This window comes from Notamacropus eugenii, chromosome 3 (assembly GCF_028372415.1).
Source record: "Notamacropus eugenii isolate mMacEug1 chromosome 3, mMacEug1.pri_v2, whole genome shotgun sequence".
Taxonomy (NCBI): Eukaryota; Metazoa; Chordata; class Mammalia; order Diprotodontia; family Macropodidae; genus Notamacropus; species Notamacropus eugenii.
Window position 1 is genome coordinate 454,811,607 of NC_092874.1, and position 25,508 is coordinate 454,837,114.

General features: G+C 39.2%; 1 protein-coding gene across 1 annotated transcript in view; it reads left to right on the forward strand.

The window, feature by feature from the left end:
- Nucleotides 1-25,508, forward strand: part of TAFA4 (TAFA chemokine like family member 4) — a 192,117-nt gene that overhangs the window by 46,954 nt on the left and 119,655 nt on the right. The window contains exons 2-3 of the mRNA XM_072598722.1: nt 7,581-7,716; nt 10,292-10,407. Of these exons, the coding sequence (XP_072454823.1) occupies nt 7,637-7,716; nt 10,292-10,407 (196 nt within the window). The 5' untranslated portion in view covers nt 7,581-7,636. The remainder of the gene's footprint in view (nt 1-7,580; nt 7,717-10,291; nt 10,408-25,508) is intronic.

Consider the following 25,508-nt stretch of genomic DNA (forward strand, 5'->3'; position numbering starts at 1 on the left):
CTTTTTTCTCATTTCCATGTAAGCAAAAAATTTCAATATTCATTTTTTTTAGAAATTTTGAATTCCCAAATCTCCTCCTTTCTTCCTCTTCTCCTTCCCCGACCTTGAGAAGGCAAGCAATCTGATATTGGTTATACATTTGCAGTCATGCAAAACATTTCCATATTAGCCATGCTGTGAAGGAAAACACAGACCACTCCCCCCAACAAACTTTAAATCAAACTCAGAATAATAAATTAAAAAAAAGTATGCTACAATCTCTATTCAGACATTATGAATTCTTTTCTGGAGGTGGATAACATTCTTCATCATTAAGTCCTTTGGAATTGTATCATTGCACTGCTGAACTGATCATCATACAATATTGCTGCTACTGTGTGCAATGTTCTCCTGGTTCTGCCCATTTCACCTTGCATCAAAATCACATAAGTCTTCCCAGGTTTTTCTGAAAGGAACCTGCTCATCATTTCTTATAGTGCAATAGTATTCCACTATAGTCATTCCCCTACTGATGGGCATCCTCTTTGTTTCCAATTCTTTGCCACCACAAGAAGAGCTGCTGTAAATATTTTTGTACACATAGGTCCTTTTAATTTTTCTTTTATATTTTTGGAATACATACCTAGTAGTGGTATTGCTGGGTCAAAGGGTATGTATAGTTTTATAACCTTGTGGACAGAGTTCCAAATTGTTCTCCAGAATGGTTGTATCAGTTCACAACTCCACCAGTAGTCCGTAATGTCTCCATTTTCCTGTATCCCACCCAACAATTGTCATTTTTCTTTTCTGTCATATTTGCCAATCTGATTGGTGTGGGTTGCTACCTCAGAGTTGTTTTAATTTGCATTTCTTTTAGAAATATTTTTGATGAAAGTTGGAACAGAAAAGCATCTCTAGAAAAGTAACTGAGCCAAAATGTTCCATGCTATTCCATTCCTTGAATACTCCAGTGAACATTGGCTTTGTTATATCCAGACTATATTCAAAATGATTTTGTATTTCTTTTAAACTGACACTTGAAGATTATTGGTTCTTTCACCTCCTTTTGTTTGGAAGGAACTAAAAGTAATAGATTTTTAGTGTTTAAACATAGTGTGAAACCAATTTGCTGTTGCATAGATGAAAAATGTGTCCTAAAGTAGGAGTGATAATAATAGCAAATGTCAGATGTTATTGTTATTATAGTTGTGTCACATATTTGGTTGAAAAGATAGACAAGTTATGTAGGAAGAATGAGGGATAATTGATGAATTGCGTGGATGCCCCATCAGTGCCCATGCAACATCGAGAGTATATGAGGAAGGACTCCAGCATGTTGGGTAGACTCCTGATGATAAGTTTAGGGGAAGACATAGATTAAAATTGTATAAGATGGTTTGTCACAGATCCCAGGATTGTGGATGTAGAGGTGGGTACTTCAGAGGTCACCTGCCTTTTAGGGCTTCTGATTCCAAGGTCAACTCTTTATGTACTATGCTTTGCTGACTTGGACCCCATTGGCAGTTGGGTAAAGTTGATGGGCCCTTTCTTAGAATCATGTTTTTAAATGCATAAAATAAAATGCCAAAGATTACAAAGGAAACCAAAGAATAGTGAAAATAAAGATCACACGCACACACACACTAATCCACTGTGATAATAGAATAATGGAGTATGTTATACGCCCATGTCAACTTGAGTGGGTCCAGATAGAAAGGAAATTGTCATAATCCCTCTCGCTACCACCTGGACTAACTCACAAGTTTCAAGATATTTTATTTCAGATGCTCTGTGCTCAACATTTCTGAAGAACCTTTTGTCATGCCTTAGATTTTCAAAGTTTACAGGTCTAGGGAAAGAATAGTCCAATGTATTCTAATGAAAATGATTTGTGTCTATACTAGAGCATCTAGTGACAAGCGTAGTACATCATCCAGATGTTTGATCTCCATGACATCAGGTATCTGGGTGTTTGGAAGTGTGCAAAAGTTTGCTACTTTTCCCACATTCAATGTAGTTCCAACAAAGGCAATATTTTAAATCACTGAGAACCTCAAGGTTCTTTGAGAATGTGGTTAATTTTCTGAAATCAACGTATGGAAACTATCATTCTGAATACCTTATACTGGGAGAAAACCAGAGGTGGAAGCGATGTAAAGACTTTGGGACATCACATGCCATTAAGTCACAAATTTATTAATTGTCTACGATGAGCCAGGCACACGTGATTTCTCAGTGAAAAGTCTGGGAGTAAGGAATCCATTTTATTTCTCTCTGTCTATTTACATATTGTAAACTGATGTAGAAAGCTAAGTATTAAACATATCCGGTGGTGATATTTTTATAATATATAAGAGGCTTCACTTATATTTCCCTAAGCTAAAATAATTATCATTATTATGCTTTAAGGTTTGCAAAGTGCTTTATAAATATTATCTCATTTAATTTTCACAACAACCTAGATGAAGAAACTGAGGCAGGCAGAGGAGAAGTGACCTGCCCAGTGCCACACAGCTAGGTCTGAGGCTGGCTGGTTAGGTCTTCTGGTTCAGGTCCAGTTCTCTAACCACTGTACCACTCAGCTGCCTAGAGAAAGGCTCAAGGCTCCTAAAGGTAGGCTAACCGAACAGAACATGCATTAGTTAGAAGATTCAATAATTCCATACCCTCCTATGCTACAGAAATGACAAAAAACAGGTTTTTTTTGGGGGGGGTTATTGTTATAAGATTCTTGGCTTGAATCTTAGCTACACCATTTACTGCCTATTTTATCTTGGGCAAGTGACTTCATTTCTCGGTGCCTCAGTTTCCCCATTTTTCAAATGAAGGTATTGGACTAAATGCCCTCTGAGTTCCACTTAGCTCTGAGTTTATGATCCATGACTTTGGTCCTCCAGGTGAGTACCCTTAATTATATCCCCTCCCACCTCTTTTCTCATCTTGCCCCCATAATCACCCTTTTCCTTTAATCTTCAATATCTTCCTTTCTACTGACTTGTCCCTAGTTGTTCACAAACGTGCGTTTGTCCTCCATTTAAAAAAAATACCCAAAACATTCACTGGTCCCCCAGGCTATTATTCTTTTCCTGTTCATAGTCAAACTCCTGGAAAAAAGCTATTTATATTCATTGACTTCACTTCCTCTCCCCTCACTCCTATCATTAACAAACATTAATTAAATGCTTACTATGGCTAGGCGCGGTGCTAAGTGCGAGGGATACAAAGAAAGTTAAATAACAAAACAAAGCAGTCTCTTCCTCAAGAGGTTTACATTCTACATACAAATGACTAAGATTTGTTCTGCATCCATGGGAGACAATCTCAGAAGGAAGATGCTCATAGTGTGGGATGGAGGGACCTAGGGAAGGCTCCTGCAGGAGGTGGGTGGTGAGCTGCATATCTAAGGAAGCTGAGAGGCAAAGGCGAGGAGGGACAGCTCTCCAGGCATTGGGGATGACCCTGGAAAAGATAGAGGGAAATAGGGGTAGCAAGAAGCGCCTTGTAGCTGTCGTGTTTAAGAAGAAGAAAAAAAATCCATCCTCTAGAAATCTTGCATCCAACCTTATAACTGATACATTTTTGGCATTAATTACACAATGATAGCCACAACATGCTGTGTTATTTCTTCAGACCTCTCTGATTTCATTGGTGAATATTCTGTTTTGTTTGTCCCACAGAATACTATTTCTTTAAAATTTTAAACATTTTATTTAATCTTTTGAATCCCAAATTCTATCTCTCCCTCCTTCCCTCCCTTCCCTCCCCCCTTTCTGAGGCAGTAAACAGTAAGATATAGGTTACACATGTGCAATTATATAAAAACATTTCCATATTAGTCATCTTGTACAAGAAGACATGAATAAAAGGGAAAAAGGAAAAAAAGAAAGTGAAAAATAGCATGCTTCTGTCTGTACTCAATCAGCATCAGTTCTTTCTTTGGAGGCAGATAGTATGCTTTGTCATTAGTTCTTTGGGATTGTCTTGGATCGTTGTATTGCTGAGAATAGCTAAGTCATTCCCAGTTCTTCATGGAAAAATATTGCTATTACTTTGTACAATGTTCTCCTGGTTCTCTTCACTTCACTGTGCATCAGTTCATCTAAGTCTTTCCAGGTTTTTCTGAAATCAACCTGCTTGTCATTTCTTTTAGCATAATAATATTCCATTACAATCTCATACCACAGCTTGTTTGCCAATTGATGGGCATCCCTTTGATTTCCAATTCTTAGTCACCACAAAAAGAGTTGCTATAAGTATTTTTGTCCAAATAGGTACTCCTTTTTTTTTTTTTGGTTGCTTTTGGTATATAGACCTAGCAGTGGTATTGTTGCTGCACAGTTGTATAGCCCTTTGGACATAGTTCCAAACTGCTTTCCAGAGTGGTGGGATCAGTAGTAACTCCAACAGTGAATTAGTGTTCCAGGCTTCCCACATCCTCTCCAACATCCAACATTTTCCTTTTTTGCCATATTGGCTGCTCTGATAGGTGTGAGGGGCGCCTCAGAGTTGTTTTATTTTTCATTTATCTGTTCAACAGTGATTTAAAGCATTTTTTCACATCACTATAGATAGTTTTAATTTCTTTGTCTAAAAACTGCCTGTTCATATCTTTTGGCCATTTATCAGTTGGGGAATGACTTGTATTTTTATAAATTTAATTCAGATCTCTATATATTTGAGAAATTAGGTCTTTATCGTAGACACTTGTTGCAAAACATTTTCCCCCAGTTTTCTGCCTTCTTTATAATTTTGTGTTGATTTTGTTTGAGCAAAACCTTTTTATTTTATAGAACCAAAATGATCTATTTTGCATTTTGTAATGTTCTCTGTATCATCTTTGGTCCTAAATTCTTCCCTTATCCACAAATCTGACCAACAAACTATTGAAAGATCTCTTAATTTGCTTATGACATCACCTTTTATGTTTAAATCATGCAGCTATTTTGACCTTATCTTGGCATACAATGTGAGATGTTGGTCTTTACCTAGTTTCTGCCATACTGCTTTCCTGTTTTCTCAGCAGTTTTTGTCAAAAAATGAGTTTTTGTTCCAAAAGCTTGGATCTTTGGGTTTATCATATACTAGATTACTATGGTCATTTACTATAATGTAATTTGTACCTCATATATTCCACTGATCCACCACTTTATTGCTTAGCCAGTACCAGATTGTTTTGACTGGTGCGTGTTCTTGCTGGTCACAGATGTTTTATTTCTGTAAATGATTAGCAGGTTGACATAGACAACAACATCGTAGCAACAACAGCAACGCTTGGTGACCAGGCCTCTGATGATGAGGCTCTCTGACCTGCCATGGTCCTTGGAAGACCCACAATCTGCTGCTGGGCAGTTTTGGAAGTCTTTGTGGCTTGATAGGACTTGCTGAAGCTTCTGCAGTATTGTTAGAGATTTCAAGGACTCAGAGTCACCTCTTTGCCACATTGAGACATTGAAACAGGGCTCGGGGATGCATCAGTTACTAAATGTTTAAAAATGATGTGAAAGAATGAACCTTTCAAAGGAACTGCCTAATAGGCAAACTGGGACAATTTGATTGAATGAAGGTTGGTGAGGGCTGAAATTAAACGGCTGACACCCCCTGGTCTGGGGTACAAACCATTTGACCACATTTCTTTTTACTGATGGATCCATTCTCCCCATCCTCCCAACAAATTAAAACAGGAATTCCTCTTGGTTTCCTTGGTATGATGAAAACAAGACAAATATTAGCAAGAAAAGGTCACTTTAGTCTCTGAGAAGTGAAGAGTTCATTATGGCTGCGTCTGATGAATTGTCCTGTGCATTTCATTTTGGTAGTAGAAGGTCAAAGTGTGCCCTTGGGTAAAGAAAGGAAAAAACATCTAGAATAAAGGAAGAGGGCCAGGGAAATGCAAGTTTCTAGCATGGTGCTAGCAGAGCCCATACGACTCTTTTTTGTTTGCTTTTAAATTTTATTTTCCTTTCCAAATTCTTTTCCTCCCCCTCCAAATGCCTCTTAAAGGACATTTTTCCTTTGTGGTTTCTGCCCTAATCACTCCCACTCTTTGAAAGGGGGTGGGTACCCTTCATGTTCAGTAGGTGGATTCTTCCACAGAATGTGTTTGGTGGGCAAACTTCGTAAATCATCTTCAGGTGTTCCGAAAGGAGAGAAAATCCTAGTGGTTCTTGGGAGTGGATTTGAGATGTATGCAGTAGGATTCTGAAATAATTAAAATATGTTTCAAAGGCTAATTCTTGATCGCATTTGGAACTTTAATATGTATGGCTGCAAATCATTATTTCTTTCAAATCTCCACCACTGAAGGGATGTATATAAATCAGCAACAGGAAAAATGAGACACTTTTGTCTTTCAATTTTCTGAGGAGTTTGCAACAGATGCTACTTGGGTGCCACTTACAAAAAATGCCCTTTGTAAATTAGAAAGTTGTTTGAAAGACCATCTACAGATGCTTTGTGACTTGATAGCATCTAATGGGAATCAACATGATAAGGGAAACAGAGAATCTGAGTTCACATCCAACTTCAGATATTTACTACCTGTGGATCCTTGAGGAAATCACTTAAATTCCCCAGGTCCCAATTTCCTCATTTGTAAAATGATAGAATTGGACAAGGTGAGTTCTAATGCCCCTACAACTCTGTATCTGTGAGAAAGTAGTGCCTTTTATATGTTAGAGGGTTATCAAAGTAAAAATATTTTCCCTCTTTCTTCTCTTTTAAAATATTTGTAAAAGCACACAATCCTGGAAATCTTGCTTGTTTCATACCTTCTGGAGTCAGTAAACCTGAATTCTGAATCACTGGACAATTTTTAGGAAGACAACTCTGTAATCCTGGGCAAGTCATTTCTCTAAACCTCTATTTCCTCTTCCACAAAATGGGGTTGATAATAGTACCTAGCCAACAGGGCTATTGTGAGGATTACATGAGATGATGGGTCAAACATTTTGTAAATTATAAAGTGCTCTATAGGAGCAGACTATTATTTCTTGATTGGAAAATTAAGAAGATTGAACTAGAAAGCTACAAGGTCATAGGAACACTGATTTAGAAGGGACCTTAGAAGTTATCTAGACCAACCCTTTTGTGTTGCAGATGAAGAAAACAAGACAGAGAAGTTAAGAGATTTCATTAAAATCACACTGATACTAAATATCAGAGGGAAGACTTAAACCATCGTCTTCCACCTATACACATTTTTCATTGTATCATACTGCTTTCCCTTAACATTATATGATTCTGTGATGGATTGAACAAAATTATAATGTAGTATTCATTTTGCTTTGCAAATCCTAGATTGTTACTTCTCACTTGGTTTTATTATTATTGACTGGGTTGCCACAATGTCAATATTTTAGGATTACTTTTTTTGTTTGGAGGAATTCAGCTAATTTTACATCATACAGTTCTTAACTAATATTCAGCTAATGCAATGTATTTTAAAAATGCAATCTTACTTCCCTCTCCATGTTAGAACAGCTTAAACACCGAGGAGAGCCTTGCTTAAAACAGGAGGTGGAGTCATAAAACAATTACTTTGCTAATAGAATTCTATTTCGTATCAACATTCCAATCGCTATCTATCTGGGTTTCCTTAATAGGTCTCTCAAGTGAAAAGAAATTTGTGAATCACAGCAATGGTTGAGTCTAGCTGCAAATGGAAATTTGGAGCTGCTCTGAAACGCTTTCTGGAATAATTGTGTTTGACTGGAATCCAATTCTTGTGAAGTCCCCAAGGTAAGATGACTTGTAATGGTGACATCGAGATGGCACTTTCTAAATACTAGAATTTGGCATATGTGAGTGTTTCTGGGGCCCCGTTCATCTTTTTTTTTTTTTTTAAAGTTCTTCCTCGTATCTAAGATTCTGGAACTTTGGGGCTCATGTTTTTTTTTTATTTTGGGCTCTAATCTTTTGGACTTCTTTCAGTTTACAAAGAGTTGTACAGAGATATGAGTAGTAAAGACCTGGGATTTTTGCTCAACAACATTCATTTTAACCCAGGGAAAGCATAACCATTTTGTGAGAGCATTTTTCCCCATCTGAAAATTGAAATCTTGTGTCCGATAAAGTCAAGGGTGAATTAGAGCCTGCTTGTATTGGTTTGAGAGAACTGATTGTTAAATTTTCAGTGTGAGCGTTTACACCTTGAAATCAGCAAATGTTACAAATCATGACTCGATTTACTGTTTTGTTGATTGCCCAAAATTAATATAGTGATGGGGAATATGTTAATAATGCTTACTAAACTTAAAAGTGTATTATGTGTACATTTTATTTCCCCAGAGAGTCAGTTAGTAAATATTTACCAATATGCAACTGGACAAGATGGTCTAAGGGTCACAAAATAATGAATTCACATTATCCAGAATTGTAGAGAGCTGTGAGAGATCTCTGTGTCTGGCTAGTCCAACCCACACCTGCTAACACCCGACAAGTTGCCATTCATCTTCTTCTTAAAGATATCCGAGAAGAGGGAACTCACCTCACTCCTGAGGCAGCTCATACCATTCTGGGAGAGCTCTAATCATTAGCAAGTTTTTTCCTGCTTTCTAGTGTATAATGGTCTTTCCACAACTTCTAACCACACTCTTGGTTATGTACCCTGGGGCAAAGCAGAACAAATCTGATCTCTCTTCTGTATGAGAGCCGTTGAAAAACTTGAAGACATTATCATGTTCCCCACCCATGGTTTTACCAAGCTTCATCTTTAACACATACTTCTTTAAAGACAAGCTGAAAATCTTATGTTTGTCTGTAGGTTCAGATCACGAAAGGAGATCTCCAGCCAATGAATAGTATGGCGTCTTTTCAATGAGGTTCCTTTAACTGAAGGATAGAAAGTCCAGAGAGAGATGGTTTTATGAGGTGGGAATCTCCTCTGATGCTCTTCTGTTATTTCCCCCCAAGCTAAAAATGGTACCCTATGGATGTGGTACCAAGTTTCCTGGAGAGGACCTATTGAATATATTCTAAGAGAACCCACCTAGAGTGTTGTTCACTATCAGACTCAGCATGCCATTTCTGTAGTGTCCTAACATGACTGTTTATGAACTCAGTTACCCCATGTGGTCTGGGGATTGGGTAGGGGAAGACATAAAAAACTGTAAGGGTATTTGCCAAGAGAAGCAGTGTGGTGCAATGGAAAGAGAATGCTTGATTTGGTGTAAGCAGACCTGAATTCAGAATAATAATGATAATGTAACATCTTAAAGAGATACCTTCACTTTGGTACCAGTTGGAGTATATGGCATCTGAGGTCATTTCCAACTCTTCGGTTTGGTGATTTTCTTGGTCTGTGACTTGAGAACTCCCAGTGTGAAAACTCCCTCCAAAAATGGAGAGTCGTGTCTATGACTTAATCCTAAGTAATTGCCTGAGGTACATAGAGTTGACATGTGTTGTCCAGGGTTACACAGTTAGTGAACTTCAGAGGCTGATTTGAGCTTAGTTCTTCCTGACTTCAAGGCCAAGGCTTTATCTCCTGTCCTCCTTTGCCCTCCCAGATTTTGTGAAGCCCAGAGAAAATAAGTTTTCTGGATTTGTGTTTGTTATTTTTACTTCAGGTAACTGAACCAGATTAGCACAAATGATCTCTGAAGAGTTATATGTAAATATATAAGAGTTATATGCCTTTCGTAAAGTCAAAATAATTTGATGACTACTGTCCTTTTTCTAGATATAAAATACTGAACTGTGCTCCCCCCTCCCAAATCTGAGGGCCTGTTCAATAAAACATATGTCTGTGCTTTCAGACCAGACATTTTCCATTCACAAGTGCTTGACTTGGTGTGTGTGTGTGTGTGTGTGTGTGTGCGCCCGCGCGTGCATGTCTGTGTGCATGCGCGCTCATGTGTATGTGAGGAATATTCAGTATTTCCTCAGATTTTTTAAAAAAAATATGGAAACTACATACATTTCAATGAAACTGCTTTGAAACATGTAGCTTTCTCAATTGATTGTGTAAAAATAATCTAACCCAAATACAGTTATCAGGCCATTGAATTGGATCATAGGAAAACAGGGCTGATCTTAATACCTAAGCATGGAATTCTCTTCTGAAACTCTTAATTCTAAGATGGATTTATCAGAAATTGAGTCAAATCAAGTGCAAATTAGATTTGACTGGTGTTCCCTAAAGAAAAAGTTATCATCTCTGATGATACCCTTTCCTCTGCATCTTTCTCCCCTCCCCTGCCAGGTATTTTTAGACTGTAGCTTCTTTCTGTTTTCTCCTGCTTCCATAGTACACTGTCTCATAGTCCCCTAAAGTATTGCTCCTTCATTGAACTCCTTCCTTTTCTGCCTTTAGGATGAGAGTCTGTGCCAGATCAGTGCTGCTGTCTCATTGGCTCCTCCTGGTCTCTGTGCTAATGGTATGCAGTAAACTGTTGTCGGCCTCTAGCCATCATCTCCGGGGACACCCAGGTAGGAGCTTTAAACTCATTATACACTACTGAGATCAATTAATCACACTCCTCCAATATCAGAGTCCACTTTTTAGCCACTGATAACTAACCAGGCTGGGGATGGTGTCTAATAGCTGGGGCAAAAGGTTGCAAAAATATCAGGACAGTATTTTGATGTGCCAGAAGTTGACATTCTTGGCATTTTTTAGAGTGAATTTGTTTGCCTTTTCTCTTCTTAAATGCCTGCAGTTTTATAGTGTCTTTTCCCAAGAATTCTAGAACAAAAGGCAGCTTGTTTTCATTCATTCTCCCAGCATCCTTCTGAAGTGGGTTGTAGTTATCAGTTAGTCTGTATTGGAACAGAATAGAATTGTTGAAAAATGAATGAAAAAGCATTTAGGAAGTGCTTACCATGTGCTGAGTGCTGCAAGCCACACACTGAAGATACAAAGAGAAAAATTGTGAGGATAACTCAAGTATATGAAAGAAAGTTGCCATATTAATTCAGTCATAAATAATAATGTTAATGATAGTGATTATAAAATGGAAAGAACAATAACTGTCATGTCAGAGGACCTGGGTTCAAATTCCACCTCTGATATTTACTTAGCTGTATCATGTTTGGCAAGTCGCTTCACTCTCATGAGCCTCAGTTTCCCCATTCGTAAAATGAGAGGGTTAGGTTAGTTGATCTCTGAGATCTGTTGCAACTCAAGATCTCTGACCCAATGAATGACCATAACGTCACAAAGGGGAAGCGTGAGAACTAAGCAATTTGATTTCCTTTAACATAAGGTTTGAAACATTTCATTTTGGCTTCATGTAAGGAAAAACAGTTAGAACTGTGTAAAATTGGAATGGGCTGCCTTGGAGGATTGTCAGCTTCTCACCAGAAGCCTTCATCAAAATGAGAAGTTCTCTCTTTGGGTGTGTTGGAAAGGAGATTGGATGGATGATCTCGACGGCCAGACTCTGATAGTCTACGATTCTGAAAGGCAAGCAATTCTGATAATTTTTATGGCCGCCTGGGTCTGTGATTTTGTTATTTCTGGAGTAAGGTCGACAAACTTTTGTCACCAGCAGTTCCATTTCCCCCCCCCTTCCCCCTCTTTCCCTTGTTTCCCCAAAGGTACACATACGTGCACACACACAAACAACATACGCCACTTTAATCACCACTTAGAGTGACCTGCATTGAGAAACTCCCCAAAGATTTATGCTTTTTCTTTCATAATTCATGGTTGTCAGCAGACTGACTGCCAAACAATTAATCCAGGTCCTGAGAAACTGCAATTTACAACATGACAGTCCCAGAAATTCTTAGACTTTTGGATGAAAGACGTTCGCTTGAGTCCTGAGCTGGGCTGTCTGTCAACTTAAAAATTGTAATGTATAACCTGGAAAGGGCTTTCCTGTGGTTTAGGGATGCTAAACATTTTGATTCCCCATCCAGTTGCTGTTTTTCACTACATAGCACTCGAATTCGAAGGTCATAAATCATTTTGGACTCAAGTTCATTTTTTTCAAATCCTCTAAAACTCATTTTCCCCCTTGAGCTACACATTTTGATGAAGATCAAGCCAAATCATGATGGAAGTTTGAGCAAATCAGCATAAAATCAATACCATGCGAGGTTCCAAAATGCCGGCAGCCAGCAGCTCACCCCACCATGTATCTCTAGATGACTTCCTTTTGGACGACAAAGTGTTTTAAGTCATTAGCCTTATCTGATTAGTCCACATCGCTTTTCCTGGGTGGAGGTCGAGAGACATGCTTGTCATCAGGCAAGGAAAACATTGCAGCCAGGCAGGTTATTAACAGAAGATTTTCAGATTTCCGAGGGCTGAGCTCGAGGGACAATGTTGAAAGGTTATTAAAACTTGAAGGAAACCGAGGACAAGGCAGAACCTTCAGTTGATTGGGGTCAAATTCTTGCTTCATTGCTTAGCCCTTTGAATGGGGAAAATGTATCATTTCAGGGACAAATCTAGATGGGAATGACAGTGGTTTTGAGTAGGCATATAACAGTAATGAAGAGGCAGTGTGGGGCAGTGGAAAGAATTACAGTCCTGGAGTCCAGTGATGGGGTTAAGGATTCAATCTCTGATCCTTAGTAGTGAGATGACCTCGGTCAAATCACCCCCTTCCCTCCTGGTGTCTCAGTTTCTTTATCTGCAAAATGGGGGATTTGGACTAGATGGCTTTTGAGATCTCTCCTAGTTCTAGAGCTGGGATGCTAAGAAGTGATGAAATACCATCCAGTTTCTCTAAAGGCACGTGCCTTATGAGAGGTCTGGCTAGTCCCAGCCAAGCATTGAAGGGCACACTGTATAAAGGAAGGAAAGGAAACAAAGTCTTTTTAAGCATCTACTAAGAGCCTGGTATCTATCAAGCACTTTACAAACATTATCTCATAACAACTCTTGGAAGTAGGTGCTATTGTTATTACTATTTTACAGTTGAGGAAACTGAGGCAGATAGAAATTTAACCAACTTGCCCATGGTCACACATCTAGCAAGTGCCTGAATCTGGATTTGAACTCAGGTCTTCCTAACTTCAGGTCCAGTATCTTTTTACTCTGTCTCCTAGCTGCTTCCAAAAGTAAGTTCATGCTGTAGCTTTTTAAAAACCTGGATTTTTGGCATAATATTCTCACTTTGTGACCTTTCTTTCTATGTGAAAGAGAATTCTCAACATCACAATTCTAACTTAGGTCCTTACTGCTTTGTTGTTGCTAGAGTGTTTCAGTCATATTTGACTTTTTGTGAGCCCATTAGGGGTCTTCTTGGCAAAGATATTGGAGTGGTTTGCTATTTCATCTCCAACTCATTTTATAGATGAGGAAACTGAGGCCAACAGGGTTAAGTGACTTAATCAGGGTCACCCAGCTAGGAAATGTCTGAGGCCAGATTAGAACTCATGAAGATGAGTCTTCTGGACTCCAAGGCTGGCACGCTATCCACTGTGTCACCTAGCTGCCTTTATCACTTTAAGCTTAGATTATTAGAATAACCTCCTAACTGTTCATTAACTCTGGCTCTGCAATTTATTACCTGTGTAAACATGGTCAACTCTTCTAATCTTTCTGGACCGCAATTTTCTCATCTATAAAATGAGATCATTGGGCTAGATGGGCTATAGCGTCCCTTCCAGTTTGACAGCTATGATCCTGAGTCCAAATTCCTCCTTCCCCTCCTCCTTCTACCCCGCTTCTTCTCCCTGCTTTTCTCTTCTTCTCCTCCTCTTCCTCTCTCCCCCAATTTTCCAGGTTGATTCCAGGTAAGATCCTTGACTTAACCTTTCTAAATCACCACTATGATTGTGCCGCTTCCCTGATCAAAACTTTCATTGGTTACCACTGTCTGCTCAATAAAACGGAAGCTCCAAGTTCTCCACTGGACCCCAACTTACCTCATTTCTTCCCAGGCCCCCATTTTTCCCAGTTAGTCTGGGCCATCGGACATTCCTCTGTTTCTGGGACTTTGGGATAGTCCTTCTGCCTGGAATGTGTGTCTTTTTCATTTTCTTCTTTTCTCTGCCCTCAAATGTATGAGCACTGACTGGAGGCAGAGGGCCTGGGTTCAAATTCTAGCTTCCTATTTTCTAGCTATATGATCTCAGGCAAGACCTTCTCTGGGCCTTTGTTACTTCATCTCTAGAGTAAAGCATTTGGATTAGGAGCCTCTGAGGTCCCTTTCAGCTCTAGAGCTTGTATCAAATGGTCCTGCAGACACATTCTTCAGGACCTAGTTCCATTGTGAGTCCTACCATGATGCCTTCCCTTGTCACCTAGCCAGGAATATTCTTTTTTCTGGGATTCCATGGCATTTAGTTTGACTTCTGGTAAGGCACTCATCCCATGATGCTTTGTGTTATAGATATTTACATATCTGCCTTAGATTGTAAACTCTGTGACTGTGTTTTGTACAGCTTTGTGTCTTGTACAGCGGCAAGCCCACTGCTCTACCCATAGTAAATGATTGATAAGTTTTTGTTGAAGGAATGAATAATAACCACATGGTGATTTTTTAAAATGGCAAAAACTGCCTAGGAATGACCAACTTTGTCATCAAAATGTTGCCCAACGTGCAAACCAGAACATCTCATGTTGTCGTAGCTAGAATTCTGGAGTCAGTAAGATTTGGGTTCAAATCCCACCTCAAGTTGTTTGAAACTCTGGGCAAGTCCTGCAGTCTCTCTAGGATTTAGTTCCTTCTCTGGAAAATGAGGGAGTTGGACCCGAGGACCTTTATTAATCAGAATAACAATAATGACCATTATAACAGCTAGCAGTTGTAAGACTCTCTAAGGTTTGCAAAATGCTTTCCATGGGATCTCATTTGATCTTCACCATAACCCTGGGAAGTAAGTGCTATTATTATCCACATTTTGTAGATGAGGAAACTGAGACAAACAGAGGTTAAGTGACTTGCCCAGAGTCATACAGCTAGTAAGTGTCTAAGGCTGGATTTGAACTCAGGTCTTTCTGATTCAAAGTCCAGAGTTCTAGTTACTGTACCATGTAGCTGCCTTCTAAGGTCCTTTCTGACTATAAATCTGTGATTATGCTTTAATAGCTTAATAGTACTAAGACTTTAGGGACATCCTGTATATAGAACTGATGTAAAATGAAGTAAATAGAGGCAAGAAATTCATATAACATAATGACTAAAGTAATGTAATTAAATACAAAAATGAAGCAGGATGCTAATGACTGGTCTTGGAAAGGAGGAAAGATGATGACCTCCTTTCACTGGGAAGAATGGGACAGGATGGATATAGAATGTTACACATGCTGTCCATGAGATCCTACCTGTTGATTTTGCTTGCCTCCTTTTCTTTGTTTCAAAGGAAACTCCTTGGTAGGGGAGAGGTTTATTTAGAAATGATAGTGACGTATAAACAAAAGGCAGAAATAAAATTTGAAGGATAAAATAACTGTGGGACATATATATGTATGTACACATGCATGTATACATGTATATATGCACGTATATATACAAAAGATACATACATATGCATATATACACACATACATATCCACATCTTTTTCTCTCTCCCAATATCCATCTCTGTTTCCATCTTCACCTATATATCTATATCCATGTCTACATCTGCATCTATGTTCATGTTCATATCTATGTTTATGTCTGTCTACATCTGTATCTACATATCTTTTCAGGGAAGCTAGAAGATATGAAATTCCAAACAGTTTTGGGAGGAAGTAATTACATTAATTATGGGCAGCTAGGTGGCACCATATGGACAGGGCTCTGGGTGTGGGATCAGGAAGACCTGAGTTTAAATCTGACCTCATATACTTACTAGCAGTGTAATCCTGGGTAAGTTCCTTAACTGCATTTGCCTCAGTTTCCTCATCTGTGAAATGAGCTGGAGAAGGAATAGCAAACTACCCCAGGATCTCTGCCAAGGAAACTCCAGATGGCGTCATGAAGGATGAATGAATGAACAATAACATGGATTGCTTTGTAGTCCAAAGGATGCTTGATTGCTTGAGTGGATCCATCCTCTTAGCAGTTTAGCCGTTTCTTCCTGGCTGCTCCCTTGAATGCCCTTTTTCATTGCATGGCTACCAGTTCAGTCCTTAAGGAATTCGTGGATTACCCCTGACTCTCACTCCATACCCAACCCACCTTCTTTTCTGATCATCCATTATTTGTTGCCACCTCTTGTGTCCCATTGGTTGCAGAAATTGTTGGTGAAAAGAGGTGCTATAAATTAGAAACAGAATGTTGTAAAGTGAACTCAGCACCTGCATCCTAACCCAGCGATCCAAGGAAGGTTTCAGCTTCTTGATTATTAGCAAAACCTTTATAGGACGGTTTCTGATATAATTTTTTGTCAAGCTGATGAGCTGAAACCCATCTACATATCTGTATCATTGATACAATTAAACACTGTGTTTTTTCTTTCTGATTTCACAGCTGTATAGAAGGAAAGTCAGAATTTCCAGAGTGAGAACAGTTTCACCAATAAGCATTGAAACACTCAAACACCACCACCAACTTCAACTATTTAATTAAATTCAACAAACATCTACTAAGTGTCCATAATGTGCAAAGCACTGTGGTGACTACTGGGGATTTAAAAGCTCTTGCCTGGCATTTAAGGCTATTTACAACCTGGCTGCTTCCTGCTTTTCCAGTCTTACACCATATTTCACCTTTCAATTGTTGCACCCTGTTTTTTTCAGTCCGAAAATTGTTTTATAACCTTTCATTGCATAATTGTCACATAATTCCGCTCATCACACCGCTTAAAAGGTAAACCGAGTAGCAATGTATTCACCAGTGGCATATGTATACAAATTTCTCTCTCAAACATCTCCTTGAGAGCTATGAGCCTAGAATTCTCAGTGCACATGTATTGTCAGTATTCATTTTTAACATATATTCATGAGTATTTTGTGCATCCTAATCTTGCATCAAAGACAGTTGAGTAATAAGTGATTTTTAAGTAATACTGGCACAGCTGAAAAAAGATTCACATAATGGTTGCACCCCACTTTTCACAAAATAAATTTGGCATAAAATCTGCAATCATTATACAGTGAAATATGGCACTTTCCTTACCTCTGTGTGTTTTCCCATCCAGCTACACCGGCAATTGTTTCAGCTAGCAACATTAGCAAAAGTTCCTGAACTTGACCCTCTATCTTCCCTTTCTGTGACTTTGCCATGGCCTTCCCTTACTCTTGAAATTTCTGTCTCTTTACCTCTCTCTTTTGGTTTCCCTGTCTTTCTTCAAGACTTAGTCATTTTCTACAGCAGGCTTGCTTCCTTTGTCCTCTCCTTTCTTGGATGACTTCCTACCTCTTCCACACACATCTTCTATGTGTCTAGCTATTTACACATTTTCTTTGCCATTAGAATGTAAGTGTCTTGAGGACAGGTAGAGTTTTGAGTTTTTTTGCCCCCTTTTTATAATTTTTAATTAATTTTTTATTTTCAGTGTTCTACAATCACTACCATATAACTTAGATTTTCCCCCTCCCTCCCCCTTCCCTTCTCCCTCCCCCTGAAGACGGCATACAATTTTATATAGCTTCTACACACACATTCCTATTAAATACATTTTCACTATAGTCATGCTGTGTAGAAGAATTAAAATGAATGGGAAAAATCATATAACAAATCAAAACGTAATACACACAAAAAAATGATCTGCTACATTCTGCAATTGAATTCCATAGTCCTTTCTCTAGATGTGGAAGGCATTTTGCCTTAAAAGACCATTGGGAATTTATTTTTTCCTCCCTTTTTTATATCCCTAGCACTTAGCACAGGACTTGGCACATAGGTAAGCACTGGTGAAGTTCCCATTATGGTTGTCATCACTGGATTAGAGATGTAGGATTGACTTGGTAACTGACTGAACATGGGGGAATGATAGGAAGGGAAGAAACAAAGAGGATTCTGCAGTTGGAAACCTGGGTGATCTCCAACAAGAGTGGAGACAGCGTGTGGGGGAAGATAATGAGTTCTCTTCTGGATCAGGGTGGGACTTGAGACCTCCAGGCCAGGAGGAAATCATCCATGATGAGTTACAACTGTGTATGAGGTAAATTCTCAACAGCATCATGAAGGCCTTGTAATCAATGGTAGAATTTAGTCCAAACTATAAAACTCAGAAAACTCTTTTTTGGAGAAGGTTGCTGGGACTTTGAGAATTCTGAGTTGGGAGGTAAGTGCTATTGGATTTTATTTGTGGAAAAGCAGTTTGTTTTTTTTTTTTAGACCTTTATGCCCAGGAAAGTTTATTTGGCTATCACTCCCAAGTTAGAGCAAGCAAGGAAGGATCTTTATTTTTGGCAGCTGGTGGTATAGGACAGTCCTAATCATAATAATGATAATGATGAAATTAGCTGACATTTGCGTGTGTGCTTCATGATTTGCAAAGGGCACCCCATACAGCTTATCATTTGAATGGCTGTAGGGTATGCTTTGGGATTTCATAGGATAGGTATGATTTGTCGAGTGGGAAAAATACACTCCATTTTGATGGGCTGAGTTTGGGGGGAGTCTTTCTTAAGAGCATCCATTCCTAAGAGGAGAACAGCAAATATTCCTTTTGTTAAAGAAAAGCCCTCCCATCTAGGTCTTCATTATTCTCAGAAAAATGATAAAATTTAACATCGGAGCAGGAATCTGGGACTAGGAGGTCTTTGATGAGAAGCTCCCCAAAAGGTCAGAGGTTAAAGGAGCAGGCTGTTTTGGGTAGGTGCTGGGGCCAACTACAGAATGGAAAGCTGAGGCTGAGTTCCTAAAGTTTTTTGAATTGTGCCTGTTTCGGGAATGTGTGCCACCAAGCATCTATCACTAGAGGGAAGCAAACATCGCCCAAATCCAAACATCCATCCGATATAGCAGAGTTACAAGGAACTTAACAAGGTTTACAACAACTGACCATTTTAGAATAGATTTCTTAAAAAAGTGTTCCATCTAGAAGAGATTTAATGAAATTGGGAAACATTTAGACATCCTTCTCCACCCTGTTATCCTGTATTTGTTTTGTTTATGCTTCTTTTTGCATAAATTGGCTCCTCTGTTTGAATGCAGACTTGTTAGGACTGGGACAGTGTCCTGTTTTTGAGCATCTAGCACAGGAATGGTGTGGGTGCTAAAGAGAATATGTGTTGATTTTTTGGTGGAGTGATTGATAAGGTCTGTATCTGTCCCTGTTCGAAACAGCCTCATTTCAAAATCAGAAACTTTGGAGACCTGCTTAATTAAATCCAACTTAGCTATTGACTGCCTTGTGGAGATTTCATTTCTCTTCACCTGGTTCCATTAAGATAGAAGGAGAGAGACATGTTTTTGCTCTAGTTTTGAAGAGGGAGCTATTGAGGCCAGGGCAGATTAGCCCCATAGAGCTTGAAGGCTTGTGTCTAGTCCTCTCTAACCTTCCTGGGACTTTCTAAAATGAGGAGGTCAGACCTGAAGAATCGTCTTGTTCCAGATATTCTCCTTTGGTTTTAAGGGGTACTAGAAATAAATTAAAATGAATTAGGGCAATAAAGGATATTAGAAGTCATCTATTTCAACTCTTCATTTTGTAATTGAAGAAAGTGAGGTACGTGACTTATCAGTGTTGCATGGCTAATGAATGGCCAACGTGGGATTTGAACCCAGTTCTCTTCTGTCCAAGTCTTAAGTTCTACCCACTATAATTCCTCTAAGGATTAAAGCGACATCACCTTGCCTTACATTCTTGCCTCTCTTTCTTCTACCTTGCAGTGAATGAGGGTAGAAATCTTGATGAAACCAATATGAGCTTGAGGGAAACAAACACCTCCAAGCAATTAGAGCTCTCTCAGAGTGGAATCAGCTGCCCCAGGAGGTAGTGGCATGAATTCACGTCAATTTAAAAAGCATTTTTAAAGCATTGATTATGTGTTCTAGGTGTTGGGAATACAGTGATAGAAACATGAGTCCTTGAATTCTGCATCAGATGTTTATTCGTTGTGTAACATTGAACAAGTTAGTTGCCTTTTCTGTATCCCAGTTTTCTCCTCTGCAAAAATGGGAATAATAACAGGGTTACTAATTCTCCTGTGAGGATCAAATTAAATAATAACTTATCTGTTGTATCCCATCTAAGGTCGCTTCACCAACTCCCATCACACTGGTAGGGCAGCCAGGTTCTTAGAAGGTGATTACTACTTCTCCCCTCTGCATTCTAAGGGTAATTATGATAAGCTACAATTTCTACTACTGTTGCTCACAAGCCCCCATTGGTGTGCTCCTTGTTATCAATCAGAATCAGCTGAACTCCAGTGGCTTTTGGAAAAGGGATTTACTGAGTAGTGGCATCAATGATTGGTACAAAACATTGTCTCTAAACCTAGTATGTGTACTCTCTCCTTGCACACAGGTAGTCATCAGGGAGAATGGGTTCAAACTTACAGCATAGTGGTAGAGAGAATGTAACCATTTGATAACTGGCCCTTGAAGTTCTTTTTTCTTTTTGTAGAGTCCTCATTAAGTGTCTCTTAGGTGGAGCTTCCTGTGGTCTAGGTAGCCACTGGGGCCCAAGGGACAGTGCCTTTGTTAAGTCTCAGGAATGTGGGATCTCATTCTATGAAAGCAGTCATACATGGGTGACTGTTTTCCCATAGAGGCACTATTACTCTGGTGGCCAGTACTACATCTCTGGTTGCCAGAGGGACTTCTTATAGGAACCTCAGATTTCCCAAACCAGGTCACCTGGACACCTCTAATCAGAATAATTATTTAATTTAGGGAAGAATAATCATAGTAGAAACAAAGGTGCCATGTGCTGCTGTAGAGTCCCTCCTCACCCTCCCCACCCCAGAAGCTTAAAGAGCAAGGCAGCCCTTCTTACTCAAAGACCCCAAGGAAAGAGACTGAGAGATGGGCAGGCCAACTCAGTTTCAGCTCAGTACCTCCTCAGTTCTCTATAATTAATTAGAAGGCTTTGCATCATCACACAATAAAAAAAACCTTTTGGTTTGATGACTGAAATTAATCTCATCAAAGGTTTTTTGAAGTGGCTGTGTTGGAAAAAGACTAAGGTCTGGGACCTAATTAGTCCATCTCCCCACCCCTTTGCATATGAAAAGCTCTTTGCTCTTAAATGCTGTAAAAATATCATTATGATTATTATATTGTGAGAAATAGCACATACAGACATAGGTAAATATACATACAAAGTAAACATGGCTTTTTTGGGGCAGAGAAGTGGAGAGAGGGAAAGAAAATTAAAAAGTGAGAGATGCAAGAAAGATCTCTTGAAGGTGGTAGCAGTGGAACCTAGTCTGGAAGGGAGTTAGAAATTCCAAGAGACCAAGATAAGGAGACATTCCAGGCATAGGGGGTGGCCTGCCCAAAAGACGGAGATGCAAGATGGAATGTCATACATGGACATGAGTGAGGAGGCCAGTTTGGTTAGACAGTGGAGTGTATGAGGTGGAATTAGGCGGAACCAGCCTGGCCTGATGGATTTCTGACTCATTGGACATCATGAAGCAAAGGTCAGGGTTGTTGTAAGGAGAATTCCTTTTCAAGTCTGGACTGGACTAGATCAGGGTTCTTCAAAGTCATTGTTTTTTGGGTGCATATCATAGACCCTTTTGGCAGTTTGCTGAAGTCTAGCGACTCCCTCAGAATACTTGCCTATATTCATAAATGAAGTAAACGATACGTTTCAGTTAGAAGTTCTTCACCAACTGAAGATCACGACTGAAGATGTAATTTTTTCCCCATCCAAATTCATGAACTCTCCATGATTAAATCTATCCATAGACCTCTTGGCCAGGTGTGTGTGTGTGTGTGTGTGTGTGTGTGTGTGTGTGTGTGTGTGTGTCTTGTCCCCAGGTAAAGAATCCCTAGATGACTGCTGAAGACCCTGTGATTTGGGGTTATTTTCTGCTTCATTGGGATGGCTGTGTGGCTTAAATTAACTGAATCATTGCCTAGACCTTGGCCACATAAACCTGTTTTTGTCCTGTAAAGCTGAAATATTAGGGGCCATAATGATTCAGGCTTTATTTGCAGAAACTTATTAACCTTGTTAAATGGTTTTGTTTTAAAGGAATGTTGTAAAGGCTATTTAGAGTAAAACAAATAGATGGGCAACTTGGGATACACTGAAGGGGAAACAAGGACTCTTCAGTTTGTAAGATCGCTTTGAGAATTTTTTTCTCGTGTTTATATCTTTGACTGTCAAGTGGAAGATGGAGGCATCCAGGGATCAGCCACTCTTTAACTTTCTTTAATGCCCTGTTTGCCTGCTGACACACTCCTCTTCATCCTTTTATTTACTCCTGCCTTGGAGCTGTCTTCTTCCTAGTACCTGGGGCAGGAAAAAACAATGTTTATTTTAAAGAAGCTTGTTGGCAATCTTGGTTGGGCCTCCTCTGCATGCATTTTTCTAAGTTTCAATTCTCTTGCTGACCCTAGAGACAAATTGAATGCCTAGAGTAGGTACTGATTCCAGGAGAGGTGTTAAATTTAGCTGCACTAAAGGATGGAAAATGGTTGAGAATAGGGTCTGCTGAAAGCTGGCAGTGGGAATGGTAGAGGAAATAGAATCACCTGAGACTAAAATCCATAAAGAAAATCACAGAGTCACAGTTAGACATAGAACATATATTAAGGACCGCTGAGTTCAACCCTGAGGAATCTGAGACACAGAAAGGTTAATTGACTCGCCCATGGTCAAACAGCCATTAAGTATCTGAGGTAGGATTTGAATCCAGATCTTGATTTCATGTCAAGTGCTTGATCCATTATATCATACTGCTCCTTCAATATTTTAATAGATTAGTGAAGTGTTTATCTTCTCCTTAGGAGCAGTTGATGACCCATATATGTCTCGTCATCATGTCCTCATTAAATTAGCAAGCATTTATCAAGTACCTACAATGTATGGCTCACACACTCTGTTAGATGATGGGTGTACAGAGACAAAAATGAAAAGTCCCTCCCCTGAAGGAGCTCATATCATACCAATCAATCAATAGATACATCCATCAAAAGACAAAATCGAAAGCCCCAGCCCTGAAGGAGCTTTTACTCAGATGAGGAAACAGGCCAAGTAACTTGTCCAGAAGTTAGTAAGAGTGTAAAGTGGGAGTCTTCTTCACTCCAAGGACATTGCTTTATCTATTTATTATACCAATAAGTAACTCATTAATGTAAGAATAATGTAAATAAAGAAATAGCTTAGACAAATCTATGAATGACATTGGCTACTAAGTAAAATGAGGATATACTTAACCATTAAGAAGGAAATCAAGATGGATGACCATTCCCTTCCTTGAGGCCTGTGATGGTAATACAATATATCTGATTAAAACAAGATTCATATTTCTTTCATGCTGGGAGTAAATATCTAATTGCATCAGTGAAGCAATCTTAATGGCTTATTGTCTATGAAAGCTAGGTCCCCATAATATTCTGCTAACAAATCTTCTTGAAGTTGGAGATAATGTGTTGCTTATTTAATATCCTCATAGGATCCATTTAGTGCCCTACAACAAGTGGGCTTCAGTAAATATTTTCAATGAATGTAGATGAAGTTTCCCTTAGATGATAAACTCCTTGAAGGAAGGAACTATTTTCCCTTTTTATTGTACCCTAGTAGCACATAGTAGGTGTTTACTGAGACCTGTTGAATTGACTTGACATGAAAGACCATAATATTATAAATTCTGAGCTGTCATCTAGTCTAATGACCTCATTTTACAAATGAGGAAAAAGTGGCCTTGGAGAAGCTTTTATTTCATTCAGTCTTGGCTATGAGGAAACTGAAGATGCTTGGGCGCAACATCTGTTTCACTATTGTCTGTAATCCTACAGCCCAGCACAATGCTTGGAACCCTCCTAGGCCCTTAATCAAGGCTGGCTGGTTGATTGGAGAGAGATTGAATGACTTGTGGAAATCGTTCAGGAAAGAAATGGCAAGCTTCCCATTTGAACCCAGGCTCTTGAATGCTGCATCAGTGCTCTTTCCCATTCCACTGCAGACACTTGCTAATTTTATGACTTTCTGAGCTCTCTCCTTCTATTTTCTTGTAGATCATTGGGTTTTAGCTTTTTTATGTGGATCATAGACCACTGAGGTGGTCTGGTAAGGCCCATGAACTTCTTATAATAATGACTTAAAATGTATAACATTAAATAATAGGGTCGCTAAAGAGACCAATTATATTGAAAAACATCACAATATTAAAAAAATTTCACAGGCCCCAGGTTATGAATCCCTGTTCTAGGTGAGCATTTCATTTCTACTTCTCTAACAGTTCTACCAATTTGGCTTGTGTTTTTGTGATTCCAACTGGTGTACAAAGTATTGACCGTAATGATATTTAAAAAAATACAAATTTTCCAGAGAATCAATTGCCTTCTTCTTATAGCCTAAACCCCAAAAGAAAGCACACGGTCCATTTGTTTGGATTCTAGGGAGACTGGTTCACTTTGCTAAATGGTCGCTCAGACTCAGGAAGAGGACACCAACTCTTGGGAACACGACCCCTCTTTACAGCATCAGCCACTGGTTGCAAAGTGAGAGAGCATTGTTCTTAAGGTAGAGACGCTTTCCAACAAAAGCTCCCTTCCATACTCCCTGACTTCCACTAGAGGGCTCTACAAGGCAAAGAATCTCTGGATGCGGGAGCTGATTAGACAGGCATGGAGCTTGTAGTCTAATGATGCAAGTCATAACTGTGCATTTTTCTAATTAGAATTATGGGTCCTTTGTCTTTTCCTGGGTCAGACGTGGTTAGTGCACAATATGTTTTATCCCTTTGTTCCACTCAACTCCTTTTATATCTTAATGTTTAATTCAGTATATTATTTACGTATTTTACAACTCGGTTTCTAAATATAGGGGGAACCACAGCATTAAGTTCTGGCTGTAATGTCAAGCAGTAAAAAGTGGGGAAGGTAACTCAGAGCCGGAAATAAGATTGCTTTCAGAGAAAAAGTCCTCTGCGAAAAAGATTTTTCAACAGAAGGGATATGGGGGGAACATCATGCCAGTTTGGCGATAGCTTTGGCCATTAACTCCGAAAGTTTCCAATTGCCAGGCTTGTTTTGACAAATAATTAGATTTGGCACATTCCCACCAGAGTGAATCTGATGTTAATTTGGTATTTTGTTCTGGAAAATGCAGCTCCTGGTGAGATGTGTTTTATCCCTGCTATGAATGAATGTTCATTTTCACAGTGTAGGATGTGATCACCCAGGAATAGATAGTGTTGCTATATTTCAGGAGCAAGAAGCAGGAAAGATTTACGGATTAATTTACAGGGCTTATAGTCCTTTTCAAGCATGATTCTTTATGGGCTAAAAGGATTTGGCTCTTGAATTCCTAAAGTGTGTGTGTGTGTGTGTGTGTGTGTGTGTGTGTGTGTGTGTGTGTGTGTGTAAGCCAGTGGTGAAGCCTCCCCACCTGAGTCTATGCATTGCATTGTGTACTACACAGTTTGAAATCTAGTCTTAATATCAAACTTGATAGCTGGAAGGGACCTGTGGTTTCATTAAATCCAATGCTTTTACTTCATATGTGGGAAAACTGAGACTCAGAGATTCTCAGTGACTTTCCCAAGGTCGCAACACCAGATTACAGAAGAG